Source organism: Parambassis ranga, chromosome 5, assembly GCF_900634625.1.
Source record: "Parambassis ranga chromosome 5, fParRan2.1, whole genome shotgun sequence".
In the NCBI taxonomy this organism is placed as follows: Eukaryota; Metazoa; Chordata; class Actinopteri; family Ambassidae; genus Parambassis; species Parambassis ranga.
The window spans coordinates 22169520-22189081 of record NC_041026.1 but is presented as its reverse complement, the minus strand read 5'-3'; the positions used below and the strand labels follow the sequence as shown (position 1 = coordinate 22189081).

The 19562-nt window shown below is 38.7% G+C and overlaps 3 protein-coding genes across 4 annotated transcripts; all 3 read left to right on the top strand.

Annotated features, from left to right (window-relative positions):
- Positions 1-230: 230 nt before the first annotated feature.
- Positions 231-5291, top strand: zmat1 (zinc finger matrin-type 1). Its single transcript, XM_028405499.1, has 7 exons — positions 231-372; positions 2160-2266; positions 2356-2439; positions 2531-2666; positions 2767-3051; positions 3767-3857; positions 4147-5291. Exons 1-7 carry the CDS (start codon positions 234-236, stop codon positions 5045-5047), a joined length of 1743 nt encoding a protein of 580 aa, XP_028261300.1. The 5' UTR covers positions 231-233; the 3' UTR covers positions 5048-5291.
- Positions 5292-9761: 4470 nt separating this feature from the next.
- cd8b (cd8 beta) lies at positions 9762-12844 on the top strand. The gene is made up of 7 exons (XM_028405540.1): positions 9762-9883; positions 10792-11133; positions 11757-11843; positions 11958-12047; positions 12189-12222; positions 12320-12371; positions 12450-12844. Exons 1-6 carry the CDS (start codon positions 9829-9831, stop codon positions 12336-12338), a joined length of 627 nt encoding a protein of 208 aa, XP_028261341.1. The 5' UTR covers positions 9762-9828; the 3' UTR covers positions 12339-12371; positions 12450-12844.
- Positions 12845-17253: 4409 nt separating this feature from the next.
- Positions 17254-19508, top strand: cd8a (CD8a molecule). Of its 2 annotated transcripts, none has more exons than XM_028405537.1 (7): positions 17254-17341; positions 17495-17602; positions 17705-18013; positions 18097-18204; positions 18278-18385; positions 18575-18614; positions 19056-19508. In XM_028405537.1, exons 2-7 carry the CDS (start codon positions 17554-17556, stop codon positions 19093-19095), a joined length of 654 nt encoding a protein of 217 aa, XP_028261338.1. In that variant the 5' UTR covers positions 17254-17341; positions 17495-17553; the 3' UTR covers positions 19096-19508. The 2 variants fall into 2 exon arrangements, with proteins under 2 accessions (XP_028261338.1, XP_028261337.1); XM_028405536.1 differs by having other exon boundaries at positions 18094-18204.
- Positions 19509-19562: the final 54 nt, after the last annotated feature.

Below are 19562 nucleotides of genomic sequence, written 5' to 3'. Positions count from 1 at the left end.
ACATTCAAAAATAATTTACTCGAAATTATAAAATAATAGACGAGAAGGTTAGATTATGTACTTCAAATTAATGTGACTTGTATCAAATGTATATCTATTACTTTAAGATAAATAAATAAATAAAAACACTCAAATGGGTCTGTCAATAAAACATTTTTCTGAAACTTCTAATCAAAACAAACTGTAAGCACTGGAGTACACTGCGCATGCACGAAATAGCTAAGGGAAAAAAGATGGACGACATGAGTGTCTGTTCTCCGCTAACTGCGGAGTCAGACGCTCTAAATAACACCACCAGTACCCCTTACGCGGCCTCTATCACAGATGCTGACAAAGTAATAAACACTAAAATAGATAGTTCCCAGGTTGAAGGTGAGTTGTATTTAGAATGTGAAAATTCAGCAGCAGGATGTCCAATCTGCCGAGTTAACGTTAGCTTTTTAGCTAAATGGCTAGCCTGCCCACCAGTCTAGTGAGTGAGTTAGCTCCTTAGCTAAATAGGCTAACGTCAACAGGCTAACGTTAGCTCTAACGCGAAGGGTGTTTTTTTGGTACTGAGTGCAGGCGTATATGTGCAGGACTCGTAAAATGTACCCCCCACTAAACATCCCTTAGTTTTAAAAGAGTCGGATATTTATATATATATATATATATAAACATAAACAATAGGAGACTGTTGTCCGAAAGTTGCTCTCACTCAAAATCGCATTCCTTTAAATGACCACTTATCTGTGGTTAAGGTTAGCTGGTTGGGTAGGCTTTGGTCGCCACAAGATCTTTAAAGTTTCCATTATTTTGATCTTTTGTGGTACTTCTTAAATACTGAGGTCACTCAAAGAAATACTATGAAGCAGTAACAAACCAGTTGACAATCTAAAATGTAGGCTACAAATATACATTAATTTCATGATTATGAGTTTGACGGATTAGAAAACTGACGTTTCATTGTCCATTGTCCTCGCCTATGTAGAATAAAATACTCTTATGACACTGATGTGAATATGAAACACTCCCTCACATTCAAAGTTTCTTCATATACGGTACTTTTGTTTGACTTAGCTGCTACTGTGACAGTCATTTGGTAAGTACAAGATCTGTGCTTGTATCAGCAGCAAAATATTTTAAGCATTTTATAATTTGTGTGAGTTCCACAGATTATGTGTTACTCTACAGACCAATATGGAGGATGTATGCCATAGTCTTTTCTTACCAGATTTCATGTCTGTTGGTCATTTTCAGTATGTAAAATCCAGATAATACACTATTGTAATCTAGTTTTTGAGTAAGCCATTTTTAAAGTTTATTAAATGTTCAATAACAGCCAATAGTAAAATCTATCTGTAAGTAATCCCCAAACGTACAGAATAATGTACTACATTCATACATTAATTCATGGTAACACAAATTAGTGCTATTATTATAATTAATGCATCTGTTCCTGTTTATTGGAGTAATTTTGATAGGATTGCTAGTAATGGAAATTTGAACAAGGTTTGTAAACTCAAACTCACACTTCTAACCAAGTATTTGCTTTAGGAGATAAACAATCAACTTTTTAGCTAAATTCTGACTACATTTTGGGTACATTCTTTTTTTGCTTGTAAGTCATAAATGACTTATATATTAGTAAATGGTTATAAAACCACATCAAATATAATTTTGCTGTTTTGACTTTTATTACAGTGAGCACATATTTTCTTGATTTTACAAGTTTGATAAATGCACCTTATTTGCCGAAGAGCTTCCTTTCTTAAAAGGTGGCATTAAAGTTGCAGCAATGAAACATGAATGTGCGTAAGCATGAATGATTTTCCCAGCAGCAGTGAGCTAGCATGCAGTGTGCATTATACTATTTTAGGAGACTTAATGTTGAGCCATTATTTCAGTTGGCAATTGTTATGGCTCATAGAAGCTTTGCAGGTTATAAAAATATCAGCACCTCCTAGCGAAATTGTTCAACAAGGAATATCATTAAGATTCATTACTTGGACACAAGGAAATATGTACATTTGTTGTATTTTGGATGTTAGATGGGATTTCATGCATTTTTACAATGATGTACTAATTAGCCATTCATTTAGCATCTTGTCTTTTGTCCAAGAGGAACCAAAAATAGAGCTCAGTACTATTTGATCTTGATTTGTTACTCTGCCACACAGGAGACAAGAGTGAAGAGGAGCTACTAAAGGGTCTCCTCACTGATGGTTACTGCCATGTGTGCGAGGCTGTGCTGTTGTTTGAATCTCAGCGACTGTCCCACTATGAGGTGTGTATTGCTTTTCATGCATTAGTCATAGTACTGTGGCACAGTTTTATTTCACAAAAGTTAGAGCCAAATTTTCTCAATTACTGCAGGGAAAGAAACACGCTCAGAAACTCAGGGTGTATTTGCAAGCAAAAAGAGCAGAGAAGATGAGCCAAGAGTCTGCAAGGCCCCAGGTTAGTGCTTCATTGTGTGCAGTTTATGTCAGGAAGCATTCACATGTATCTCAACCTGCCAGGTTTAGTGTGTTTTTGTCTTTTTGTGCAGCGAATCATGTCAACTGATAAAGACCGTTTCTGTGAGCTGTGTAACATGGTGTTTAGTTCCCATGTGGTGGCAATATCACACTATGAAGGCAAGGTCCATGCAAAAAATCTTCGTAAACAAGGCCGTTATCCACCAGGCAAGTGTGGATAGTGCAGTGTTCAAAGTTTTCAAGATCTGAGTTGTAATGTTTACAGATCAAAACACCTGAGTTTTATTATTCCTCTTTGCATTTACAGACAGGACTACAGAAATACTGCCTTTGCCAATTCTCACTCAGGACTTTTCTCAAGAATCTGAGCAGAAATCATCCACAGAGTGTAGTACAGAGCATCACCTTCACCCAGCAGCCACCAGAGCTAACCCAGAAGTTGATCTGAAGGACCCTAGCAAGTACTGTGGCCTTTGTGCTGCCTCCTTCAACAATCCTCAGATGGCCATGCAGCACTACAATGGACGCAAACACCAGCGAAATCAGGCCAGACAGGAGATGCTCAATGAGCTAGGAGACGATGTACAGCAAGGTAACACTGGGGGCACACGAAGGTCACCATTGCCGAAAGGACGTATTTTTAATTTTCACACCTAATATTATCAATATTATCATTGATATTGTGAAAAAATATTTTGTGAGGTACAATTGTCAAATAATGTGTGTGACAGAATCAAAGACACAAAATCAGTAAAAGCTCAGAACCTGACATCTGAAAAGATGTTCCAAGTGTTCAAGATTTGAAGCAAAGAAATCCCATCGCTCATGAAGATTTCATTTCCAACACAGGCAGCAGGCAGGCAGGCAAGTAGGTGGCCATATTCAGTCCTTCTAATTTATTTACTGTTATGTTCAGTATAACAGTGGTCACTAAGACTGTGTTAGTGACCGTTCCTTTGTTGTCAGGCAGAATGGTTACCTGAAGTTTCATGTACGTTGTCTGTTTTATTTTTAATAGAAGGCTGTATATCACTGTAATGCTTTGGAGTTGAGTTTGAAAATGACTGTATTTACAAATATGGTGCCGTATACACAAAGTAGCGCTAAGAGTTTCCCCTAGGGGTAAAATTCGTAGAACGTTTTTTCCTCTGGTCAGCTCAGATCAGATAGGAGCTCTCTGAGAGGATTCTTAGAATCTTTGTGAATTAACCTCAGTTATATACAGTACTATTCTGTGTACCTGTAAGCCATTTTACATTGATTGAGCTGAATTGAATTTCTACCTGTACACACTCTTTCTTCTGCAGCCAACTCCCTGTTGTGTCAGATGTGTAGTGTGCAATTTAACTCTGTGGAAATGTACCAGGCCCACATGCAGGGAAACAAACACCAGACCAGGTAAGACTTTTCTGACAGGGTCATTTTTCATTATATAAACAGAGTAGAATGCATGTTATCGCCTAACCTACAGAAGTCTATGAAGTTAATTCCATAGAGCTCAATAGCTCTCACATGATCAGGTCTTATAAACAACCAAACCATACCAAAGTCTGGTAAATGTGCAGTTTCTAGTATGTAAATAACTTCAGCTCTTTTACATTCAACTTCAGTTGATCTATGTTGGGGTAAAAACAGGTAATTCACACCATAAATAGCAATTTAATTCCACTTTACATGTCATTGACAGGGAGAAGAAGGTCATCGACCTTTGCAAATCTCAACAAAAAGTCTACAGTACGTTTGCAGACGAACTGGCTGATTACATTCAGGTGCAGAAGGCTCGTGGACTCACCCCCAAGACCAGTCAAGTCCTTTGTGACACACAAAATCAGGATGGTGATGAAGATAAAGAGGATCAGGAAGATTTAAATAAGGGGGATGTGACACATCAGAACAACCCTACACCTGCTGAAACATGGCGTCCTTCTTATCAGGGCCAGTCCTGGCCCACCCACGGCTGGAACTGTCCTCCCCCATTCCCCCCATGCTCAGGTCCTTCACAGTTCACTGGTTTGACCATAAAGAGAAAAAGACACAGAAAACAGTCAAGCTCCACCTCATGTACATCCTCCTCATATTCTTCTTACAGCAGCAGCACAAGTGACAGCGATGACAGTAATAATAAGTGCAGAGAAAAGAGGAGGGTTAGAAAATCATGGAGGGCAAGAGGCAGGAGGAGTAGAGATGAGGAGTCAGAAAAGGAGGAGAAGAAAAAGAGGCGCCTGAGGAGACACAGTAACTCACAGGAAAGAAGAGAGCAATCTGCAGAGTCCAATGATGAGGGGAGGAGAAAAAAACGAAAAAATCAAAGCAAGCAGAGACGGAAAGAAAAAATGTCTCCGGAGGACAACTTTGAGGTGGAGACTGAGGAGAGGCTGATGGACAGTTTAAAGCCTGAAGGTGTGATGATGAATAGAAAACAAGCACAAGTGTATTTTCCTGCTGCAGTTAATGTTGAGGTTGGGGAGGCTGGAAAGGATGACCCAGCTAAGCCCAAATATAAGAAGGAGAAGAAGAAAACAAGAGAGAAAGCAGACACTAGGACAGACGAGGAGAAGCTGTGGGATGACTCCATTCTGGGTTGTTAAACTCAGTCAGACCAGTTTTATGAACAACACCAAAGCAATCAAACACTTGGACAGTTATTAATTTATTAGACAAATTACTTTTTAATAACAGCTCTCAGAGCCTAAATGTATTCTTTGCTGGTGTGCCAGCCATGCTTAGTCAGTATTTGTAAGGAATGAGTGGATTTCTTCTCATTTCAATGTGTTTCAGCCTTACCTTATACTGTGAGATTTAATGTGATTAAATTCAAATGTGTGGCTCATGCTTGGCTGTGATCTCTAAAATCTCTTATGTTTTTGTCTGTCTTGAAATGATCTTGACCACTTACTTACTATACTATATATATATATATATATATATATATATATATATATATATATATATATATATATATATATACACATATATATATATATATATATATATATATATATATATATATATATATACACTCAACAAAAATATAAACGCAACACTTTTGTTTTTGCTCCCATGTTTCATGAGATGGACTTGAAGATCTAAACTTCATTCCAGGTACACAATATTACCATTCCTCTCAAACATTGTTCACAAATCTGTCTAAATGTGTGATAGTGAGCACTTCTGCTTTGCTGAGATAATCCATCCCACCTCACAGGTGTGCCACATCAAGATGCTGATCTGACATCATGATTAGTGCACAGGTGTACCTTAAACTGCCCACAATAAAAGGCCACCCTGAAATGTGCATTTTGTTTCTGCTTTATTGGCGGTCTGGGGACTCAGAACCAGTCAGTATCTGGTGTGACCACCATTTGCCTCATGCAGTGCAACACATCTTCTTCGCATAGAGTTTATCAGATTGTCTATTGTGGCCTGTGGAATGTTGGTCCACTCCTCTTCAATGGCTGTGCGAAGTTGCTGGATATTAGTGGGAACTGGTGCACGCTGTCGTATACACCGGTCAAGCACATCCAAACATGTTCAGTGGGTGACATGTCCGGTGAGTATGCTGGCCATGCAAGAACTGGGACATTTTCAGCTTCCAAGAATTGTGTACAGATCCTTGCAACATGGGGCCGTGCATTATCTTGCTGAAACATGAGGTGATGTTCATGGATGTATGGCACAACAATGGGCCTCAGGATCTCATCACGGTATCTCTGTGCATTCAAAATGCCATCAATAAAATGCACCTGTGTTCTTCGTCCATAACAGATGCCTGCCCATACCATGACCCCACCACCACCATGGGCCACTCGATCCACAACATTGACATCAGCAAAGCGCTCACCCACACGACGCCACACACGCTGTCTGCCATCTACCCTGAACAATGTAAACCAAGATTCATCCGTGAAGAGAACACCTCTCCAACGTGCTAGACGCCATCGAATGTGAGCATTTGCCCACTCAAGTCTGTTACGGCGACGATCTGGAGTCAGGTTAAGACCCCGATGAGGACGACGAGCATGCAGTTGAGCTTCCCTGAGACGGTTTCTGACAGTTTGTGCAGAAATTGTTTGGTTATGCAAACCAATTGTTTCAGCAGCTGTCTGAGTGGCTGGTCTCAGACGATCTCGGAGGTGAACCTGCTGGATGTGGAGGTCCTGGGCTGGTGTGGTTACTCGTGGTCTGCGGTTGTGAGGCCGGTTGGATGTACTGCCATATTCTCTGAAACGCCTTTGGAGACGGCTTATGGTGGAGAAATGAACATTCAATGCACGAGCAACAGATCTGGTTGACATTCCTGCTGTCAGCATGCCAATTGCACGCTCCCTCAATGCTTGTGGCATCTGTGGCATTTTGCTGTGAGACAAAACTGCACATTTCAGGGTGGCCTTTTATTGTGGGCAGTTTGAGGTACACCTGTGCACTAATCATGATGTCAGATCAGCATCTTGATGTGGCACACCTGTGAGGTGGGATGGATTATCTCAGCAAAGCAGAAGTGCTCACTATCACACATTTAGACAGATTTGTGAACAATGTTTGAGAGGAATGGTAATATTGTGTATCTGGAATGAAGTTTAGATCTTCAAGTCCATCTCATGAAACATGGGAGCAAAAACAAAAGTGTTGCGTTTATATTTTTGTTGAGTGTATATATATATATATATATATATATATATATATATATATATAAATATATATATATATATATATATATATATATATATATATGCTAAATTATGATTGTCATGGTATGGTGTGTGATGATTTGATGACGAATGCATTAATTACGAGGAACGTATTGATTGTGATCCCTTCAGCAGCCTGTGGCTGGCACTGTTGAGCTTCAGATCCGTAAAGTAAATAAAAAACAGAATGACAGGAGCTTAGTCATTTCATGTCTTTAAAGCTGCATGTGCTGTAACTCACATGTGCAGAGATATATAGAGGTTCAGTGTTGGACATAAAGGAATGTTTAAAGTGCAACACATCACATGCTGTTGCACATCAAGACATTTCCTTAGTCAACAACACGTTGTCTGCATGTTCCTGTGCTTCAGATGTATTTGCACATTTAGACAGCACATAAAATGTTTGGGGTCATACAGGTGCAAAGTTTTAAATGAGCACAGCTCTATAAAACCACAGAACTCAAGCATGTTGAAAAAAAGCTGCTTAGAATGAGGAAGAAAGACAATTTAAATTTACCAATGGCATATACTGTAACAGGAAAACTGTATCTTAATCCTAGATTTCTAACATCGCCATCACTTTAAAGTGTTTCAATAGATCTAATCTGAAGCCATTGTTTGATCTTTTCTTTTTGATGTCTAACTGAACTGTCTATGGCTTTTGACACTGGGCTTCTCTGGCAATGTAAAAAATGATAAAGCGTGCTGAATTTAAATTTCTCCAACTATACAAATCAGACAAGTATTCCAAATCAAGAACAGTGGAAAACACAGTGCACAAATGTTTGAAAGTACATTTGGATCAGAAACAAGGACAGTCTGTTTCTGTTACAGTGTTACAGAGACTGTTAGATGAAACTCCTCTTAAAGTTTTAACTTCACATTACTAAATGACAGCCAAACAAGTCTCCAACATCTGTGACACATCCAATAATATGTATCTGGATATAAAGATGTGAGTGTTACAAAAGACTGCAAAACATGTAGACTGCAGAAATGAGATGAGAGACCAAAACCTTCTCAGCTTGGCAGCCTTTTACTTAAAGCGTTGAAGCAGAGAGACCAACAAAGGCTCGGCGATGTGTGAAGAGCATCTCTGAAGCCCCCTGAGATCTCCTGTTTTCAAAGAATCCTGTGGTCTTGTTCCCTGTCTCGCTTGAATCTTCGACCCCCGTAGAGCTGTAGTGTTCCCACATCCTCTGACTTTTACGACCCCCACCAGAATGTACACTAACCTTTTACACACACACACACACACACACACACAAAAGCATCCACAGACACCACTTATATTATTTAAGAGATCTTCAGCTTTATGAGGCAATTCTGAATTCTATGGATTATTAGATAACAGTACTGTAAGTGACATTTAAAACTGTGTATCTTCTCAACGCCAGTCTTTAAATGTGACAAAACAAAAACACAAAAAAACATTATATTAAAGTAATTTCTGTAGCATTGTAATATAGAAAACACACAACTGATTAGTAGTTGGATTGGTCATTGATGATGAAAAAATGGTTTCATTTGTTTGGACTTGATCAACTCATTCCAGACTGAGGTCTGTCGTAATCACTTCAAACACCCGTCTTAAAGAACAGTCGTCGTCTAACCACTGTCTAATATAATTTAACTAGCGTACAACTCATTAGTCTTTGGCAGCTGCATTTACACATACAACAGAAAGGATTTTTTTGTATTTTAAGTACATTTCCATCCTAATCTTTCAGTGAAAACATTTCTAAGAAACAGCTAGTTTTGAGGCTGGTAGAAAATGCAAAAGCTGTTTAAAAAGCACCAAAATACAAAAAGTGTTGTAAATAGTAAAAGAATACACTCCTGATTAAATCAAAATCGCAGACAGTTGGTCAGAACAGATGCATCTTTACTGATAATTTGCAGAAGAGCACACACATACGTGAGTTGTCTTAATAATGAATTGCTACATAAAGACGTTATAAGACAGCTGAACAGTGTACATACACTCTGCAGTGGGGTTCTTACTGTAATCTACAACCTTTTAGCTCTGAGTTTGTATTATTAAACTTTTGTTTTCATACTTCTTTTCAATTCAGCCTTTTAAGAGTAGCATTCTTTGTGCTCTGCAGTGAAACATGAAGCGGCGTATGTAGGACTCTGCTGAGCCTCTAGGTCATGCACCTGGGCATAGACCACAGCACTGCAAGCTGCTGCTCTGGGATTGTTTTTATTGTTTGATATGTGCTATCATGTCAGCTTTAATGAAACATCAGCACATTTAAAGTGTTTTTATCGTGTCTGTGACATAACTCGCTATATACAGTGTGTACTGCCTCCATTTACTAATCGCTTTTTAACAAACAGCTGTCTGATATTTGTTTCATACACAAACCTATATTTTACATAGCACCATCTTGTTTCTGCAAGTGTACATTCTGCTACACAATTCAACTTGTGTATGTGTGTTTTTGCCATCATTGTCTGTGTGTGTGTTCATGTCTCATTGCTGGTATACGGCCCAATCTCATAGGCCCTGTGTGTGTCACATTGGGGTGTTACCTTGAAGACTCGGGCCCCTGTCAGTTCCTCCCATCGTCACTAACAGACAGATAGCAGGAAAAAGAAAGTATTAGCACCTTTCCTCTGCTACCCCTCAAGATACACACACACACACGTATACACAGTGGAGACCTAACAAAATGACCTTGCTGCTGCTGGGATGGTCGCTGCTGACAGTATTGCGTTGGACATCTGGTAAGACTCTTTGTTGTTTTGTTAAGCCTTGAATGTTTTCAGCATCATAGTTCCGTCAGAGGCCCGTCGCGAGGGATGAGTTGTTGTATATTTAAAACTAGCACTGGTGCGTATGCTTTATGAATTGTTTAATAACTACATTAATGATAGTGTTGTGCTATTGTATTATAATTCAATGTTTGTGCGTCCTTAGACCTGTGGGAATAAATTGCAGTGGTTGCGATGCACAGTCCTGTGGTAGATGTTTACTAATGTATGTGTCATTTTTAATGGGTTTAACAACTGAAATGAATTGTATGTCTACTGTATGGTGCAACTTAGTGGAAGTGCATTCTTGAATGTCAAGCCATTTGTGGATTTATACACAAACATCACAATCATTTGGAACTTAAGAAACTACGCTTTAACCTTTCTCACACAGACAGCCTTTGGATTGCTGCTTACTTTTAGATATTTCATAACACTAGTGATTGCAAAAGGCAAAGGTCTGTTCTGTCTCTAAAATTAGATACCTCTACCAACAGCATCCCTTATATATTGTGCAAATACAATAGTCTCTTTCCTCTTACAGCAATTCAAATGTCACAGAGTTTGAAATATATATAGAAGGTTTCTTCGTAATTCGGCTTTATGTCTTTGATTGTTTCCTAATTACAAATTGCATGAATCCTCTCTTCCGCCTCGTTTGAAACAGGATTTCTTGTATGTGCTTGTATGTTCTGAAAGTTTTTGCTTGTGTCAAGTTGAAGAAACCGCACACGGTCAATCATTAATAGACAAGTCGTACTGACCCTCATTGACCCTTCTGAGAAAGTTAACAGAATGATGAGGGAGTTGGCTTCAACCCTGAACTCTGATGACTGTGTCTCATGAAATCTCAAATTTTCCCTGTATTTCTCTTTCTGTAGGTTCAGACCTGGTCCTTTCTCAGCAAAACCTCACTGTCCTTTATCCTAAGATCAACAGTTCTGAGATAATTGAGTGTGACTGTCTTGACTTCTCCTGTGATGCCGTCTTCTGGTTCCGCATTAGCAGTAGTAACTTGATGGAGTTCATAGGCAAGTGCAACAACGCTGACCGTGTTAACTGGGGCAAGGTGGACAGTTCAAAGTATAAATCCTTTAAGAGGGGCGCATCCTTTGTGTTACGCATCATCAGAGTGACAGAGGCGGACCAAGGGATTTATTCCTGTGTTCTAAAGGACACAAAGAATGAAGTATGGAAACGTGGGACTCTTCTTCTGCCGGGAGGTTTGTATGCTGAAGTCCTTCACTTGCAGCAATTAGGTGTTCAATAGGAGGCAGGTGGAGGAGTAAATTATTTATAGGACTGGCCTGTAAATCTATTAGCATGTGTGATGTTTAAGGAAGATTATTTGTGTGTCACTATAAACTGCAGTGTACTCACTTAAAATTTTTTCCAAAAAAAAAACAAATTCACTCATTATTACACTTACCTTGACTGTTTGAAAATAATCTTTAAAAATACAAATTGATTTTTATGTTTAAAGAAATTGTGACTTTTTGAAGTTTTTGATGACTTTCCTAACCTGATTGGCTCGGCCGAATACAACCACGCACGGTTCATGTACATTCAAATAATCCAATGCAAGTGAGGTTGCACACGTGTAAGAGGTATTCATGAGAAATATCAATCTGTTTGGATCATAAAATTAACACTTCTTTCTATTCCTGCCAATCTATGATGACAATTTATTAAAGGGTGGACAAACTGGAAATAATATGTGGGTGAATCATAAGACAGGGTTTGTTCAGCGGAATCTGAATGTTTTTAAACTGGATTAAAAGCTCTCCGATGACCAAACAGACTTACATTCTTTGTCATTATGGTTTCTTTGCTCTTTATGTGACAGTGACCCCTCCAACGCAGCCCCCGAAGACCAAACCTAAACCGTCAGACCGATCATCCTGTCGCTGCAAAGGCAGCAACAGTCCAAAAGGTCTGTTATAAAGAGGTTTTCAGCAAAGGAAAAGGGTTTATTTTAGTGAACCTCTGCTGTTTACAGTTTTGAATTCATATGCGCTGTGCTGAATATATTATGTGTTTGCTGCAGATGGCTGTGACTCTCTGATTCTGTGGCCGCTGGTTGGACTGGTCGCAGGCTTGGGTCTCACTCTCCTCTGCATACTGTACTATTTCAGCCGTGAGTAGAGCTTTATGTTTGCTAAAAAACCTTAAGTCAGGACAACAAAACTAATGGTGCAGCCAAGTATGCTCACAAATGGCTCATTTTAATTGAGAGTGTTCGGGTTAAAATGTTTTTGTGTCTCACTCTTGCACACAGGGCTTCCAAAAAAATGTCGCCACCAATTTATGAAGTAAGTAAAAATATTGATTGTATTATAATTTCATTATATTATTGCAATCATATATTGACTATGTTTTAATCTCTATCTTTTGTTTTTCTATCTTAAGGAAGAGGCAGATGACCTAAAGTGCTGTGTCGGCATCTTATATCTGAATCAATGTATGTACCTACTGTGTAATATGATGTTTTAAAAAAACAAAGTTCATTCAGGTTGATAGAACTTTGCTGTAATTACAGTGACTGCAAAATTCCTCCCTCGTTCTGATCGTCCATTGAAGCATGAAGGACACGTTTCACCTTGAGGATCGTCATGGCGAAATGTGCCCAGACAACAGCAGCCGTGTACCATATCGGGATTTTGTTTTTTGTCATGTGTTTTATCAGGCAGAGCTCCTCAGCTCAAAGCCCCGTCCTGTAACTGTTCATCAGCATGCAGATTATATATCATTATTTATGCTTTTCAGTTAGCTTTATTAGTTTAAGTCAGAGAACATGGTGTTTTACATTTGCAGTCAAATACTTTGGTTTGAAATACATCATTTGTTCATTTCTGCATGGTTTGCTCTCCTGTATCTATTTTTGATATTTGTGACATGTGTTAACACATCCAACATAGAGACAGAGAAGCCATATTTTTCTGTGAGCAAACTTCATTAAACTTGTACATTAATAAACATTATCAGTCGTTACATGTTTCATTTGTCCCTCTCGAACACAGATTACATTACTTAGATTAAAGATTTTCAGGAGAACATAATAGTTTTACTGTAATACACCCTAAAGGGGTTTGTTGAGTTATACATCTTAATGATTTGTGTGCATGTGTATGGAGAGGAGACAAAGAGGTGTGGTAGTGGGTGTCGTACTTCCATTGTCAATATTGTGTTTGGCGGAAGTTGAGTAGGTGAGTGACAGGGTTTGGTTTCTTCCTTTACTTTTGATGTGTAAACTTGCATCATATTCAGTTTCTGTTGGACTGCCTCCAGTATATGCTAACAGGCTTTTACTTATAATCTTAAATTACAGGCTATAAAGGAATCTTATACAAAGGTTAGATTCTTTCTGTTTCACGCTCTTTCACATACACACATAAGCACACACACGTACACATATACAAGCAGCACGCATTCACACCTGTGTGACTGAGAAGCACAAAGGCACCACTGAGTTAGTGGTTGTTCAGGTCTCAGGGAGTGCGTGCAACTCTTTCCTGTGTGCCGAAGAGAGGGGAGAGACAGAGCCATGTTCACTGAGATGGTATCGCTTCACTCGGCTTTGAGCTCTTCATCTTGTCTCTGAAACAAAAAGACCACAAAAAATACCACAGACCCAACCACAAGCACTGACAGAGACACAGACAGAGAGCACGGTTATGACATGAGATGAAGAAAATAAATTAAATGAAAATCAAGACTTTTTTTAACATTTGTTTTATTGGATACACAATAACACAACATAATTCAACATAATGCAAGATGATTGAAAGACAAATGCTTGTGTGTGCTCACGTTTAGGTAAGGCATTAACTTTATTTGACTACAATATACTATCACTATACTACAATTTAGTATTATTGTAAATCATGACGACCAACCACCAGATGTGACCAACACATCTGGTGGATTGACTTGTGAAAGTGTTACCTTAAAACTATTGTCTGTCATTAAAGTGTTGCCCACATACTGCCATACATACTGTATACGGTCAAAGCAAAGTAAGCATATCTTCAACTGGCAGTTTAAGATTAGGTACGCTCAGAGGGTGAGCAACAAAAGAAACTCTGTTCATCAGCTACACAAGACGACTTCCAAAAACAACAGAGCCTTTATACACCATTAAAGAAATACTGATTATAATAAGCTTCACAAATGTAAAGGTCCTTCACCTGATGAACTAACAATATTGTGAACAGCTTTTGTTTAGTAGATGCACCTAATAAACCACCAGCAGCAAGTACAGTATGTCTGAGGAAACCATTTATCAGTCTATCAGTTCCAGGAAGTGAATGAACGTCGAATGTTTTAAAAGAGATTTCATAAGCGTCTCTTTGAGACAACTGTTGTTATCACCTAAACTGAAAAAGGTTTGTTTGGCTATTGTTTGACATACGTGAAAAAAAACAAAACATAAAAATGAACCCAACACAAATGGATTTTAGTGTTACTATATTTGTTATAGATGACATAAACCTTAAAAAAGACATGCATGTGATTGAAATGTGTATTACTTTTTTGTGTAAATCCAAAGAAATGTAGGATTTTACATCACAACACACAAACATCTGCTCACTGCTTCTTCTCCAAGTGATAGTAACATAATAGAACATACACTCTGCTAAAGTGTTCCATTTAAAGACATTTAAATACATTGTGCTTTAATTCATTCTTAACTATTATCTCATTTATTTAACCAGAATTTGAAACTGAACTATATATATCAGATTGTCCAACTTTCTGTACTGTAAATAAAAAAACACAGGCTATTTGTTTGTTCCAATGAATTAATACAGGCCTAAACTGCAACGGCACTTTCTGGACTAGATGTGAAGAATATAAATCGTGAATTTTAAGACAAAAAGTTCCACATAACCTTGTATTGAGTACGTTTACAACGTTCTGTCAGACTGTAGCACCCTGACATAAAATGACATAAAATGAATAAAATAGTACAAAGTAGACATATTTGTGAGAATGGTGTCATCCTTCTTAGCAGAAGAAAATGTTCATGTGAATTCCTTTCAGAACCTACACTAACAGGAAGTCTAGTAACAAAAAACAGACGAGGTAACAGGCAGAGCTCTTCCTCCACTCCGCTGTCCATGTCTACTTACTCCTCATCGCACTCTTGGTTTCCATTTTACAGCTTCATATCCCACAATGCTCGACAGCAGCATCACAGCAGCATCAGGTGAGCCAAACAGGTGAAGCTCTGATGAGCAGGTAGATAATATGGATGTTTATTCTTTGGTAATGACGGTTCTGCCTTTTTCAGAATAAAGACGTGTCTTCTGTCTGCATTTTAGTGTCAGGCTGTGCAGCGATACTGTACAGGGTACTCTTTTTCTCACTGGCTTCCCCTGGTCACCCACTACATAAACACACACACACATACACACACACAAGTTTCAGTTGGAGACCCCTGTGTGACTAAGACAGGGAAGCCCATGCAGGTGTGTTTGTGTGTGACTCAAGGCTGAAACAGAGACATGGAAAGGTGCAGTGGGCTTACTGAGTCTGTTCTGACTGGGTCTCCCCTCCGACTCAAAGCATCAACAGAATCCCCTGCTTACTGAAACTGACTTGGTTTCCATCTGGGTTTCATCTGAATAAATGTCACAGTCATTACATGACTAACAAGCACCTGATTATTTTAAGGAAATAATGTGACAGTATTGAAAACGCTCTTCAGCACTGGTCTCTTTCTCTCTTAGGTATATTATCTCCTCCTCTTTGTTTGTTTCTCTTTGTCTCCTCCCACTCATGGAACAGATAAATCGCCCACAATAGAGCAAAATGTCAGCACTTGTTGCCCATTACCAAACCTGTGCATTTATTTTCCATCACTGAACAGGAAACATGCTTAAAGTTGCACCATAGCAGCTGTAGCTCTCCTCAGGTTCATCTAAGTGAAGTGTCAGTTTCCTACATGACAGGAGATGATGTGATGTGAAGTGCTATTATAGTCTTTGGTGTTCATATTTTTACCACCTGGATCTGACTTTCAGGCTCAGTGTTCTCACAAGTTCATTAGAATTTACAGCTGAAGTCTCCAGACTCCTTGAGGAATACTCGTCCATTTTTGATTATACCTTTAAAAAGACAAAGGTCAAGAAAGTGACAGCTGATTGGTGAGGGAGGTGCCATCTATTAAGCACCTGACTAAGAGAGTGGAAGAGAGGGAGAGCAATGGAGTGAGGGATAGAAGGAGAGAGATTAGCGGCAGATCGGGATAAAAGTGAATGATGTGAAACAGAGTCTTCCTGATTGAACTTAGCTAAGAGCTACATTTGTTGTTGTTTAGCTTTGAGTGAGTCCTTTCACTTCAGTGCTAATCTCCCTGTAACCATAGAAACGCTGCTTTTTTTGGTCCAACATATAGTGTGTGCTACAGCTATTTCCACTGATGTCACAGCAGGTGTTTGGCTTTTGAACGTGGCCTGCATGGGCCCTAAGCAGCACCACTCCTGTGACCTGTGGTTTAGTGATTTAAAGAGTGACACAGCTCTGAGTCCTGCGTTTGCTGCCATCCAGTGGTTTCGATGCAATCATCATGTCACTGCAGTGAGGTAACACTACGTTTTTTTCATGTTTGTGGTTAGCCTCAAAATATAAAGTATTACTTTTTAACTGTACAATGTAGTAGTCATACTAAACATTTAAGGTGAAGATAAGTCAGATTATGTCATTTTTGTTTCCTCATACTGAACGACCACTTCAACTGACCCAGACAACCACACAGCATAAGACAGAAAGTCACAAAACAGAAACAGAGCATGGTGCGTTGTGTGATTGAGTGAAGTGTTTGAACCCAAACTAACAGGGCTGGACAGATGAGTCGAATGTGAGCTGTGACTCTGCTGTAGACCACTTGCTGATGCTGCCGCACAATCTGTCTTTGGTCATTTGAACTAGAACCCAAACCACACACAGAGAAGGAGGAAGTAATGCCAAACACAGGATCAAGATAGTTTTCATTGTTAACCTGTTGTCTATTGTGTGTTTGGTATATTTCTTATTATTTATTTTAAATAGGGTGTATTGTTTACATCAGGACAAGGACAGATTCACACTGAAGTCTCTGTACTGAGACTGTAGACTGTAGAACGGAGATGCCTGCCAGTACAGTGTTCTTCTGCAAGAATAATTTTTCCAGAGAGATCACTAAAGGTACCCTGGGTATTATGTAGAATACCAGCAACACAAGAGGGAGGTCAAAGGTCAAGGGCTGCCAGACCCTTCTGCAGGAGCAGATCACATTGTGTGTAGATGTATGCAGAAAAGGTGTTTTGTAGGCTGATATAGTCATACACTTCCCCATTCTCTTCAGCCTACATACTGTGCGTAACTTGTGGATGAAGTCGTGCTGTTCAGTGTGTCAAACCAGAGGCAGAGGAGCGAAGTGCAGATCAGGTGGGCTCTATACTTCAAAACGTCGTGCAGACCACGACCGTGCTGCAGGAGGGCTCTGCAAAGATCCGCTGCAATGATCCTCATTTGACACAGCAGAGAAGAAGGTTACAGCTGGGGCGTGGTTTCATATCTCACTCAATTATCTTTTGACAGGCAGCAGTAAACAGCAAAGCAAGACATTTTGAGCAGCTACTGTTGTCTGCAAGACTGAAATGGACCAAAAATGGATTCAGGTTCTGGTGATTCTGATGCTCTTTCAAAGTAAGTTCAAATTTTATGATCTGATTTTTTGTGAGTTTTGTGTCATACACTGAATAACAGAAAAGTGAATGACGACTGTTCTCATTTCACCACGTCTTTTAGAAGCTTCATCAGGAGCTGTCAAAACAGTCAAGGATAGGGAGAAGGTTGAAATCACATGTCACCCTGGGCCAGGCAACATGATTGTCTGGTTTCGAGTGCTAGACGGACATAGTGTGGAGTTCATTGGATCTTACAGTTTGAATGGCGTGATAAAGACAACTGGACCGAGCTACAGCCGCTTCTCTTACAACCCAAATACTCTGACAGTTAAATCCTTTGACAGAGGTCTTGACAGCGGCACTTACTGCTGCGCAGCTCTTGTCAAAGGCATTGAACTTAGATTTGGAAATATAACCCGACTATCTGGAGGTGGGTTTCATTTCATAACTTTGCTCTTATTCTTGCATCATGTGTACCTTTGATTAATTCCCATGTGTTGTATCTTTAAGAAGAAATTATGAAAAGCCCAATACCAGTACAGCCGACACAAGCCACCCTCCAAAAAAATCCGTCCACAACAACCACGGCCTGCTATTGTCCAGAAAACCAGAAACAGCCAGGTAAATCTCTGATCACCCTCATGTTCATGATGCTGTGAGGAGAAACAGTCCTAAACAACCTCGTGTTGAGCAGGGGCAACAAGTGCTTCCATGTCCTGTCATCCCATCATGCTGGGCGGACTGGCCGGCGGCTGTGGTCTTCTTCTTCTGCTCCTTATCGTTACCACCTTATACTGCAATCGTAAGTCTGATTTACTTTATACAACGAACATGAAAACATTTCATGACATATCGAATATGTCATTATAGGAAATGTAATAATGTAATTATGATCACATTTATTTTCCTTAATATATATATATCTACATGATGTTGAGGTTAAATGTGCAATCATGTGTTAAGTTTAGATAACATTTCTGATGTTCTGTAGGAATAAGGACAAGGAGATGTCCACACCATTACAAAAGAAAGTAAGTTATTTACTTATATGTATATATATATATATATATATATATATATATATAAAAATACGCACACACACCTTGTTTTCTTGTCTTGCTATTTAAGGGCGTACGTCTTACCAACATCCTGGCCAAAAACAGCACAAATTTTATAATTTTGCTTTTGCTGTTATTATTTTGAGATTTTTAAAATTTCAAATTACTGTTCTTTTTGTTAATCATCTATTTTTATATCATATATTTTTGAAATTACATGCACAGTTTTATTGCCCACTTTGAAGGTCATACATTTGTCTTCGTCTTTTAGTTTGTGGATTTAAGCTAAACAAAACAAGCTGAAAATAACCCTCATAATAATAATAATAACAATAACAATAACAATAACAATAATAATAATAATAATAATGACTGTTTTTAACTGCTGTAAAATCTTTTTGTTTTTTCATACAGACCGCGGATGGCGGCTCTTGAAAAACAACAACACATTTAATCTGAAATGATGCAATTTCAGACATTTCTTTGAACTGCAGTCATTTTTCCGCTGGTGTGTTATTCTGTCAGTGTGACATAATTTGTTTAAAACCTAAAGCAGTTAACTGTGTGTGATAGAAAAAATAACAAGTGTTTAAAGTGGTTGAAGTATTTGATGCATCAAAAACTACATTGTGGATTAAAGGCTGATTAGATTGCTTGCATTGCTGTTGCATTTAATGCTAACAGAAATCCTTGCAGATTATCCTGAGAATATCAAATTCTAATATATTGTCATGTTAGACTTTAGCTGCACTATAATTCTTAAAAATGTATGGGAGAAATAATATAACATTTTTTGCGCTTGTTTGACTTTGACTTACGATGTGTACTTTTTTTTTTTTTTTCTCTGTGTGTTTACTTTTATTATATGGCCGTGAATTTTAGACTTGTAAAAAAAAATAAATAAGAAATAAAAGATAATGC

Coding starts and splice junctions, on each gene's coding strand:
- cd8a (XM_028405536.1), top strand. CDS start 17,554: ATGGACCAAAAATGGATTCAGGTTCTGGTGATTCTGATGCTCTTTCAA. Junction 17,603..17,704: donor GATTCTGATGCTCTTTCAAA/GTAAGTTCAAAT, acceptor CACGTCTTTTAG/AAGCTTCATCAGGAGCTGTC. Junction 18,205..18,277: donor AGAAAACCAGAAACAGCCAG/GTAAATCTCTGA, acceptor CGTGTTGAGCAG/GGGCAACAAGTGCTTCCATG.
- zmat1 (XM_028405499.1), top strand. CDS start 234: ATGGACGACATGAGTGTCTGTTCTCCGCTAACTGCGGAGTCAGACGCT. Junction 2,267..2,355: donor AGCGACTGTCCCACTATGAG/GTGTGTATTGCT, acceptor CAATTACTGCAG/GGAAAGAAACACGCTCAGAA. Junction 3,858..4,146: donor GGAAACAAACACCAGACCAG/GTAAGACTTTTC, acceptor TGTCATTGACAG/GGAGAAGAAGGTCATCGACC.
- cd8b (XM_028405540.1), top strand. CDS start 9,829: ATGACCTTGCTGCTGCTGGGATGGTCGCTGCTGACAGTATTGCGTTGG. Junction 11,844..11,957: donor AGGCAGCAACAGTCCAAAAG/GTCTGTTATAAA, acceptor TGTTTGCTGCAG/ATGGCTGTGACTCTCTGATT. Junction 12,048..12,188: donor CATACTGTACTATTTCAGCC/GTGAGTAGAGCT, acceptor TCTTGCACACAG/GGCTTCCAAAAAAATGTCGC.